This window comes from Rattus norvegicus, chromosome 18, assembly GCF_036323735.1.
Source record: "Rattus norvegicus strain BN/NHsdMcwi chromosome 18, GRCr8, whole genome shotgun sequence".
Taxonomy (NCBI): domain Eukaryota; kingdom Metazoa; phylum Chordata; class Mammalia; order Rodentia; family Muridae; genus Rattus; species Rattus norvegicus.
In genome coordinates this window covers 55992099-56003556 of record NC_086036.1, presented here as the reverse complement: position 1 = coordinate 56003556, position 11458 = coordinate 55992099, and the positions used below count along the sequence as shown (strand labels likewise).

At 41.6% G+C, this 11458-nt stretch overlaps 1 protein-coding gene across 1 annotated transcript; it reads right to left on the bottom strand.

Moving 5' to 3' along the window:
* Nucleotides 1-7706: 7706 nt before the first annotated feature.
* Nucleotides 7707-10548, bottom strand: LOC134483037 (interferon-inducible GTPase 1-like). The gene has a single exon (XM_063277700.1). It carries the CDS (start codon nucleotides 10546-10548, stop codon nucleotides 9292-9294), a length of 1257 nt encoding a protein of 418 aa, XP_063133770.1. The 3' UTR covers nucleotides 7707-9291.
* Nucleotides 10549-11458: the final 910 nt, after the last annotated feature.

Sequence of the window (11458 nt, the reverse complement as noted above, 5' to 3'; positions counted from 1 at the left end):
CCCCTTATCTGCTGATCCTATTCCAGAAAAGGAGTCTGTCTCTGGCATTAAGTCACCTTCCCGGTCAATCATTAGTCAGTTCCTGCCCGTGTGGTCAAAATGCCCCTGGTTACGGGGCAGGGGAACACCTAAAGTAGTTACAGAAAGAGTCTGCAGTAGACTGAGAGGAACTTTGTTTTGCCAGACAGAATTTGAAACAGACTTTGGCTGGGTTTACCCTAGGATGATATCAGGTGGAAGTCTTGGCACGGGCTCTTCAGCCTACCCCATCTGGAGGCTGTGGCCCAGGTCTGGAGCAATGTTTCCTTTTCCATGGGCCTCTAACCCAGTGAGACAGCCTGTTGAAGGGCTGGGGACTGCTACTGGAGTCCTGGAATTCAGAAGCATGGAGAGGGCTGTAGTTCTATTAAAGATAAGTACTCTAGTGTTAGCAATCTCTTTATTAGATGCTACAGGCAGGAAGCCCAGCTCAAGTGTGACTCCTGCCTCAGGTATGGCAGTGGAAAGAGTCCTTATATCCCCAGGCGAGCCAGTTATCTCTAACTATAGCTTACTCTCTGATACCGGAGGCTTCAATAGGATTAAACACACACCCCCCTGGATGAGCCTCCCTTCAAAACTCTAGAGGCTCAAATGCTTTTCTCCCCTGGTCTCTTGGTGGAGACAGCCTGTTTGTTGTCCAAGAGCTTGAAAACCCCTTTATTAAACAGCTTGTTTTTGAAAATACCAAACCCTCTAGGGGATTCTTCCTTCTGGACGCTGGGCTCCCTAGGCTCTAAGCATGCTCAGTGCTCTCATCACCAGTCCAACTCAAGCTGCCCTGGTGCTGGAGCCCTAGGTTTTGCGTGCAATCCTAGGTGCGGCCAGAACAGTGCAGTCCCTAGGATTCCCGGTTCTGTTGAAATTCCCCAGATGTGACTTCATCTACAGCCTGCACTCCACTGAGAGGAGGTGCTTGCTCAAAGGTTGCACCACTTTGAGTCCATTGCCATCACACTAGAAAAACTGGAAGCTCTACCACCCACTCCAGGACAGCTGCGATATGCATTCTTGAACAATGCAATACCTTTTCCTACGGTTTGGCTTTTTGGATAATACAATTATGATTATTGCAGGTACCCAAATTGAAATTTCTAGTGCAATTATTTTGGGAATTTCAACAATTGCAGTCAACATGTTATCTTTTCCTTCTATGAATCAACATATTATTTAACTTTCAGTCAGTGATACTATACTGTACTGACTTGGGGTTTGCTTTTTTCTTACATAACATGTATGGGATATCTATTTATGATTTTGTTTTTTTCCATGATGGTTATAATTCAATGCTGAGGTTTCTGAAAATTATTAAGATGTTTAATATCAGTTAAAATTGTAATTCCCTGCCTGGTGGCATCCCTTCTGTGATATTTCACTGTAAACATTTACAATCATATAAATTCATTCAATTTTTAAACTTCTACATCTATCCAAAATGAAGCAGTGTTTTTTTTTTGTTTTTTTTTTTATTTTTATTTTTTTATTAACTTGAGTATTTCTTATATACATTTCGAGTGTTATTCCCTTTCCCGGTTTCCGGGCAAACATCCCCCTCCCCCCTCCCCTTCCTTATGGGTGTTCCCCTCCCAACCCTCCCACCATTGCCGCCCTCCCCCCATAGACTAGTTCACTGGGGGTTCAGTCTTAGCAGGACCCAGGGCTTCCCCTTCCACTGGTGCTCTTACTAGGATATTCATTGCTACCTATGGGGTCAGAGTCCAGGGTCAGTCCATGTATAGTATGAAGCAGTGTTTTAAGTATACCTGACTATTTCAGTTTTGACTCACACTGTCTTTAAGAGTCAGAGGTTAATCAGAAAGAACAATTGTCTGGCTCCCCTTTTACATAAACCATACATGCTAATAAGTGTACTTATTTCTGATTGGCTTTTTACCTTTAATTTCCCAACTTTGAGCAATCAGAGTAAATTCTGGTTTGTGAGAGAAAGGCGGTGCTTGGATACTTCCTGTGTCTTAGAATAAGGTTAAAGAGAGTATTAAAAAGGTCAGAGAAGGCTTAGAAAAGAGAAAATGAGAAAGAAAAGCAGAGAGCTAGTATCAAAATTGGTTCTCCATCTCCTCTTGGTCGTCCACCCTGCTTCCATCACCTTTGGGCCCCCTAGTAGGCCTTCTTTTGCTTTTATCTTTTGGCCTTTGGGCATTTAATAGTTTAAACAGCCTTATTAAACAACAGGTAGATAATATGGCACCCAAACCTATTCAGGTATAATATCATAGGCTAGCTATGGAGGATGCCTTTGCTGAGGGCCAAGCTCACCTACACACCTACTCCCAGCCCAGGCAAGGACCTTTTTGTCCTTGGGCCAAATGAGGCCAATATTCTTTTCTTGCCTGCTGTCCTGATGCCTTTGCCAAAACATCAATGAATTGTCACCCCTGTGTGCTGAGCTGGACTGTTAATGATGGGTAAGAGAGCTATATACTCACGAATAAAGGGCCTAAGACAGGAGGGACATCATTAGCTGCTGCTTTATACCTGGCCACGAGATTCTCTTGTCCATGTGACAAATATTGCTCCAACCTAAGACAGACACAGTTTCCAAGGGGCTCATTCCAGGACAGCACGGCCATTGGTCACCGTTTTATTTGATAATAAGGAAGGGGGAGATATTGGGAGCTATGCCCTTAAAACCCTCCATTATTGATGTTAATATTAGAGTTAAGTATGACTAGGTTCATTAAGCTGGTTAAACTATTAAATGCCCAAAGGCCAAAAGAGGCAAAAGAAGGCCTACTAGGGGGCCCAAAGGTGATGGAAGCAGGGTGGACAACCAAGAGGAGATGGAGAAAACTCCCCAGCCAGCTGTAGAAGGCTAATACAAATCTGGTGGTCAGGATGCCTAATGATATGACAAACTTGTGACCTTTTAGAGAAGTATATCTGGTGGTCAGGTTGTCTAATGATATGATAAATTTGTGACCTTTCTGAGAAACCAATATCTTGTTGACATCAGCTGACCATGAGAACACGGTGTCCTTGGCTTGCGTATATGTTTCTTGCTTCCCCTCTCCCTCTGTTACCTCTGCTATGTTATAAATTCAATCTTGGGAAAAGATAAAATTTGTTGCCTTGATCAGACTCTTGTCTTGGCATCCTTCTTCACTTCTCTTGTCCCCCATTTTCTCCTAGGTGGTCCCTAACCTCCCCTGACTGCCTTGAGGGCTGGGTCAAGGGTCCACCCAGCAGTTCATGGAAAAAGATGCAGAGTGGACAACCAAACATTAAATGAGGCCCTGGGAACCTTATGGAAGACTTTGGGGGAGTATTAAGGGCCTTGACTGGCATAGGGACAGTATAGGAAGACCAACAGAGTCAACTAACCTGGACACTTAGGGCTCCTGGGGACTGAACCATGAACCAAAGAGCTTCATGGACTAGACCTAGGTCCCTTGCACATATGGTGCAGATGTGCAGATTGGTCTTGATGTGTGTTCCCAACAGCTGGAGTTGGGGTTGTCCCTGAACAAGTTGCCTGCCTGCCTGTGGCTCTCCTACTCCTAACTGGGATGCTTTGTTTGGCCTCAGTGTGATAGGAAGCTCCTAGTCCTGCAGTGACTTGATGTGCTAGAGTGGGGTAATACCGGGGGGACTCCCTCCTTCTCAGAGGAGGAGGGTGAGGGAGCAAGGAACTATGTGAGGGGTAGGCCTGGGAGCTGAGGGGGCAGATATTGGATGTAAAGTAAATAAATAAATATATGAAAAAAGTATGACTCAAGGATCTCTAAAGTCAAGTGTTAGCCAGATTCTCTTTGGACATTCTCTTTCGGGAGAGTCCATTAGCTTGTTTCACCATTTTTCAGAGTTCCTCATGGTTTCAGAATCGTGGTTCTTCCATCATCTTCAATCTGTGAGTGCTGTAACTACATGAGCCCTGTTTAGTATTCAAGCCCCACTCAGATCCCTTCTTCTGTTTCCCTTTTCTGAAAGTAGTGACATGCTTCGGTTGGGGTTAAAGTGTTCCCAAAGCAAGGTCCATTGGTCACCAGCATGTGATGTAGTAGAACCTTTAAGTAATGGGGCCTATTAAGAAGGTTTGATGTCATTAGTGGTATACTGTGGAGGGGACATTGGGACTACTCCTCACCAATGATCAGATTTCATGTGTTCTCCAAGCTGAGGTTTTACTGCAGGTCCATCACACTGGGTCTATCTAATAACAGACCACAGACACTGAAACTATAAGCCAAATATAAACATTTTTTCTGCATATGATGATTTTCTGTGATATTTATTACAGTAATACTAAGTTAACTAACACAAGGCCTCTTGGTTTATAGTATTATAATCCAGAGTAATTTGCTTATTTTTTTATTTTTTATTTTATTTTTTTTAACTTGAGTATTTCTTATTTACATTTCGAGTGTTATTCCCCTTCCCGGTTTAAGGGCCAACATCTCCCTAACCCCTCCTCCTCCCCTTCCTTATGGGTGTTCCCCTCCCCATCCTCCCCCCATTGCTGCCCTCCCCCCAACAATCACGTTCAGTCTTAATTTGCTTATTTAAAGGCAACTGCTTAACACATTGAATTCCATGGTCACCTTAAGGGTTTTTCATTTGACTGAGTATCTTAACTAGTTTCCCAGATCAAAACTATTGGCATAGTTCTTTTAGCATTCCTACCACAATAGGATGATATAGTTAAATGTATAGTTCATACCTGACAACATATTGGACCTCTTGATAAAATGAGTAGTCCTTTGAATGGTGTCCATTTGCATGACTCAAGGAAATAGACTACCTGTATAGCCTTTTGGATAATAAAGAAATTCACTAGCAAAACTCTAGGCCCAGTTTTCCCATTAGAGATCTGTTTTGGTGTTTTATAGTTTCTTGGTAAGTCATATATATTTAGACATCTCTAATTTTCCAGATTTTTTGGAATATAGATTTTCAAAGTATTTCTCAATGACCTAGCTCTCTTTCATTATATTTGTTACAAGGTTTTCATTTATAATATTATTAATTTGTATCTTCTCTATTTCTTTTGGTTATTTTGGCCTAAGGTCTGTCAATTTTGTTTATCATTTTGATAAAACAAATATTTTCTTCATTGGTGTCCCCAAAGGTTGTTGAATGCATATTTATAATCATTTAGGTGTCCTTGATGTATTCTAATTTATTAGTGTACAGCAGTCATCATTATCTCTTCTGACAAGTTCTGGCTGGAAGTTAATTTTGTCAAATAGCCGTATAGCTAGCTATGTCAGATTATCTTCAGTTTCTGGGGCAGGGTTTAGGAGATGTGGGGTGTGGGGGGGATGTGCTTTTAACAGCTAATTTTTTGGGTACTGGCTGGATGCAGGCATACATTTCAGTATCTAAGGCAAATGTATATATGGACTTTTGCAGCTGGATCCCCTCATTTTGTCAGGGTTGGGTTGCTTTTGTTCCACCACCCATGCTTGCTCCTGTGAGTTTGTGAGAAGGTGAACTCCATGCTGTTGCTTGCATGACCATTGAGGTGTTTGTTCAATCAATCTGTTGGGGTTTGCTTGGCATTATCACTGAACTTTCCACTTCAGGCCAATTTGTCATTTCTCTTGGTATCCCCCACCTTCTTTGTGCTAGCCCAAGGTATAGAGCGTTGTAAAAAGCTCTGTCTCCAGGCAGGTCTTTGTTCAACTTATACCATCATTATCAGAGTCTAAACCACCATTACAGTAAGGTGTGTCTGTGTCTTACTAATTGAGTAGGAGAATTAAGCAGGATCTGCTTTTCTCCTGAAGATATTGGGTTATTATACAGGCTGCATTGGCTTTGATTCTATTTGGACATCATTGGTGTCTCCACAATTATAACTGATGAGTCTCAGGACTTGATGAATGTGATAACAAGGTTAGAGGCCCTGATCTGCAGCAGCTGGCACAGGGTGATGACATTCTAACAGCCAAAGTGCTAAGTACAATTTGTGGTACCAAGATTGAGCCACTTAAGCAGCCTCTTAGGGTACACCACACATGGAAGTCAGGTTGAGGTGTGGTTATATTCAGTCTTACAATGGCACCATGCAGTAATAGCTTACATAGGGGAGGGAACTATGTAAGTAGAGGTATCCATGTGAAACAGTGAGATGGTGTGTATTTCATTCCAACTCCTTGCAGAGCTATAAACCATTGATGGCTGCAGTGTTGCTTTAAAGAAAAAAAAATGCCTTGTCTCTATGGTGCTGATGTGGTCAGTTTAGGCTCTACTATTTATAGTTCCTGAGTTGTGTGATGACTTTCCGCATTCAGACAAATCCAGGCTGGGAATCAAGAGCACCTTCTATGCAGGGTGCTTTTTCCTTTTCTTGACCTTACAACTGGGAATTACTATTTGCCATAATTCTCTTTCACGTGCATTGTATTCTAGTAGTATCTAAATATTATCAGTAGACATTGTGTACATGTTCTTTGGTTTTATTTCTTTTTTTTTGTTTTTTGTTTTTTTCTATTTTATTTTTTCCATCTTTATTAACTTGAGAATTTCTTATTTACATTTCGATTATTATTCCCCTTCCCGGTTTCTGGGCCAACATCCCCCTAACCCCTAAACCTCCCCTACTATATGGGTGTTCCCCTCCCCATCCTCCCCCCATTACTGCCCTCCCCCCAAAAATCATGTTCACTGTGGGGTTCAGTCTTGGCAGGACCAAGGGCTTTCCCTTCCACTGGTGTCCTTACTAGGCTATTCATTGCTACCTATGAGGTTGGAGCCCAGGGTCAGTCCATGTATGGTCTTTGGGTAGTGGCTTAGTCCCTGGAAGCTCTGGTAGGTTGGCATTGTTGTTCATATGGAGTCGCGAGCCCCTTCAAGCTCTTCCAGTCCTTTCTCTGCTTCCTTCAGGCGTGTCTGCCCCTCTGAAGGTTTAGCTCTCCCTCCCATGGGATTTGGGTGCAGAGAACTGTTGACCAGGTTCCTTCATGTCTGGGTGGTGTTTGGACCCTGGTTTTATTTCTTAAATGAAGCAGGGGTTGTCTGGTGATTCTCATTAGCTATCTTTCTGGCAAGTTTGTATCTCCATTTATGGCAAAAATACTTTGGAGCAATGTGTTTGTGAGTGACATAGCTTCTAATAAGAAAGCAGCTGAATCACCAGCATAATTTTCATAGCCTGTTCAGGACTGATTGTTTTTGTCTGAATTCTAATATGTTAGTCATATGTTAATAACCCATACCCTCTGTGGGAAAATGTTAGGAGGAATGCCTTTGGGAGGCATCTATGCTCAGATTAGGTCATGATAATGGATTCCAAATGATGTGATCGACAGGTACTCATTCTTTGCATACTGTGGAAGACCAAGTGAAGGTATTACCAGGAAGGACACTTTCACTCAGGATTTGGCCACACTGGTTCCCAGATCTCAGACATCAGTCATTAGAAGTGTGAAAAAAAATTCTATTCTTTAAGCCACCTAGTTCATAGGCGTATAGCAGCTCAAACTATTTAAGAAATCATTCCCCACCATGAATAAATTTTCCCTTCCTTCTGTGTTTGTCTTTCTGTCTTACTAACACACATGCTGTTTATTTGTACTTTATTTTAAGGAAGATATGATATAGATGAGCGAATGTGCAACAAGACAATCAGCATCCAACAGTAATACTAAGGCCAGATTACTTTGAAGCTATTATGGGCTTCTGGAGATGTCAAGTAGATACGCATTTTTTTTTTCAGGAAGAATTTATTAAATGACTTTTGGTATTGATGTGGAGTAGAGCAACCATTTTCTATCACAGCATCCAAAGCACCGATCAGTATAAAGCAGAGAAATTTCCTCTTCTCCCCTAGTTCTGGTATACAATTAGAGAGCTTCTTTATTTTCTCAAGGATTCTGACTAAATAGATTTTTTTTAAAAATTCTTAGTCGTTATTACGGCTATTTTGATTTCTAGGTTATCGTTTTTCTCTACCCTTTTAATTTAACCACATATCTAAATTTTTTCCTGTATTTACCATTATTGTGTGAATGTATGCCTTGCATGTATGCCTAATCTTGTGGAGATCAAGAGATGATATCAGATTCCCTGGGATGGGAGGTGCCGGTAACATTGAGCTACTGTATGTGTTCTAGCAATTGAATCCTGGTCCTCTGGAAGAACAACCATTATTCTTAAACTCTGATCCATCTATCTTAACCTCGGAGCCATCCCTGGACACACTTTTTGCCTTTTCCTTGAGTGCTAGGATTGACTTTGAGGCCTTATGAATGTGAGGCATATATTATACCCCTGAGCTAGTAGTGCCTCAAATCTTCCTTCTTTTTTTAACGAAAAATCTTTGTGTGTGTGTGTGTGTGTGTGTGTGTGTGTGTGTGTGTGTATTTCTATGTGTGATACAGGCATGAACAGTATTACATGGCATGTATGCAGAGATCAGAGAACAAGCTTGTGTGTTGACTTTTACCTTTCACTTGCTTGTTTCAGGGCTTCTTATTCACTCCTGCATGTGGCAGGATAGCTGGCCCCGTGATCTTCCAAAATTTTTTTCTTTCTGCCTCCCCTCTCACCATAGAAGTGCATGAATGACAGATGCTGGCTTTATGTGGATTCTGGGAATATGAGCTCAGGTCTTCAGACTTGCAAGGTCTACTTTGTTTACGGAGTCATCTCTCCAGCCTGGTTATGGTTTCTCCTTTAACATCTCTGTAAAGAGCACCTACATTATCATGTGCAAGGTTATACAGCCCATTACTATCAAGAAGTCCCTGAAGTGCCTTGAAGCAGCTAGTGCCACTTGTGCACAGTTTAAATAAACAGCAACTGAAGAGCTATGAAAGAATGCTACTATGCTGATGCTTAGCCCCCTCTCCATATACACAAAGAATGCAAGCTAGGGAATGGTGCCTCCCAGAGTGGGCAGAGCTTCCTACCTCAGTTAACTTAAGTAAAATAACTTCTCTAATGCAAGCTCAGAGATTAATCTTTCAGGTGATTCTAGAGTCTGTCCAGTTGACAATACTAACCACCACAATGCTAACCCTGAATGTGGATGTCAATTTGTACTTAACAAATTAAAATGCAAGTAGAATTACTTGATCTTAGAGTTACTTAAAGTGAGGAGACAGTTTTTAGTTATCACCTTATTTATACAAATCTGGTCCCCTTGCTACAGCTAGTGTGGATATGTAATCACTAAATATGGATAAAGTCTGAATAGCTTGAATAAACACAGTATATTGATTTCCAATATCGCCATCCTATTTTTCTGTCATCGATCCTCATTTTTTTTTACAGCCACACAACTTCATGCTAATTAGAAACCAACTTGTTTCTTACACATATCTCTTTGAGAAGAGTTTTAGCATCCTCAGTCACTATGTCAAGGAAATAATATTTCAGGTAAGATATTTCTCTAAGATCACGATTATTAGTAAGTAAATGTCCATTAGCCGAACAGTAATCATGATAATATCTTGAAAGCCTTTCATGTATTGTTTCTTCATCTGTAGGTTTGAACACGATCGGAGATTTCATCATGGCCTCGAGCTCAACCAACGGCATTTGCCAGTCCTTAGCTAAACTCTGCAAAGCTGCATCATCCACCCCAAACACAGTGCGATAGAACTTCAGGCATTTCTTCAGAGTCTCCAAATCACTGTCCAAGAGGAAAGTCAGTGAAGGGAGGATTCTCAGTAGGTCAGCTGCAAAGGCTTCGAGCCAAATCCTCTGCTTCAAACATTGTCTCTTCATTTCAATGGTTGAATCTGTAATATTGGGTAAGGAGAGCATGAAAGTGTGTCGCTTGTATACAGGGAGATCACTTATCAGCTTGTCCATCAGGATTGGGAAATCATAGTCAGAAAGATCTATGTTAGAGATCAAGAAGATTGGTGGCTCATCCATGCCATTCTCCTTGAAGTGTTTCACACAGTTAAGGCGGATGTTCTGCAGGACTTTTTCTCTGTCAAAGGATCGTGGTTTGGTGTTCTCTTCATTTCGTAAGTCAGAGTCCACCTTGGTTCTCACAAAGTAGAAATCCTTCTTCATCATACTGATTGCTTTGGCGAGGTCTATATCATTTTTCTTAAAGCGGGTGGCTGAAATAATAATGAAGAAGTCATATTCATAGAATTTCATCTTTTCTAGATATGTTTTTGGTGGAAAATTTGTGGTTCCAATCCCAGGCAGGTCCCAAATGACCACATTAGGCATACTGGGGTGTTGGTATTTGTGTCTCCACATGGTTGTCTCCACCACCCCAATTTCAGCTGCACCTTCCTCTTCATGCCCAATGCCTCTCAGGGCATTGATGAAACTGGACTTTCCTGCTCCAGACTCCCCGGTGACAGCAACATTGAGCGGTGTACTATCAATTTCTCTGAATGCCTCACTGATTGCAGAGTTTGCCATTTGAATGTTCCCTTTTGTCATGCTTAATTCAACTGAAGTGATGATTTCCTCAGAAATGATTTTGTGTCCTGTCTTAAATTTCTTAAAATATTTTGCAAAGCTGGAGGGTAAATCTTCACCCTGTTCATTAGTTGTCAAAGAGAACAGTTGACCCATGACTTCAAGTAAATAAAGCCACTGGAAGAAGGGAGAACATGAAATTTAATATCTTCAGTGTAGCAAATATCAGGCACATTGCTACATACATCATTTTTAGTGATTGTAATTATGCATTTAAACTCCTTGCTGTTCCATTTACACAATTGGGGCTTTGAGTCCTTTGACTAATATTATCCCATTTCTGTCTTCCCATAGCCTGGCAGACCACCATCCTGCTTCCCACTTCTTTGAGTTTGGCTACTCTAGATTTCACCCATGAGTGACAGAGTAGGACCATTCCTTCTGCAGGTAGCTGAGACTAGCACATGAGACTTGAATGGTTTATTCTCCACTGTCTCTTCACAGGTCTATTTTACCTTTCAAACCCCTCTGTGTCTCTGTGACATGTAGACCATGCCAGCAGAGGTCCGTCCCCTTCCAGCTTCTAGTGTTATTCAGCTGTATCTGGTCATGGACTCCCCATGGCCCTACTTGGGTTGCACATCTGTAACTGTGTCCATCATTCTTTATAATCTATGCTATTTGGTCTTTATGAATATTCAGTTCTTATGGTATTTTAAAGGAAGATATTTCCTTACTCACAAAATGGGTCCTACCATGACTGCTCTCCAAAGACCCAACAAGCAAGTTAAAGAGTCAGATACAGAAATGTGCACCCAACCAACAAACAGAAATACCTGATCCCTCTGGTTGAATTGGGGAAAGACTGTAGGAAGTTAAGGAGGAGGGCAGCCCTGTAGGTGGGCCAGCAATCTGAATTAACATGGACCCCTCAAATCTCTTAGAGAGTGGATCACCAAGAAGGCAGCATATACCAGCTGAGATGAAGCCTCCAATACATATACAGCAGAGGCCTCCCAGGTGTGGTTTTAGTCAGAGAAGATGCACCTAACCCTCAAGAGACTGG

Bases quoted from the DNA above. Each gene is read 5' to 3' on its own strand.
- LOC134483037 (XM_063277700.1), bottom strand. From the start codon at position 10,548: ATGGGTCAACTGTTCTCTTTGACAACTAATGAACAGGGTGAAGATTTA.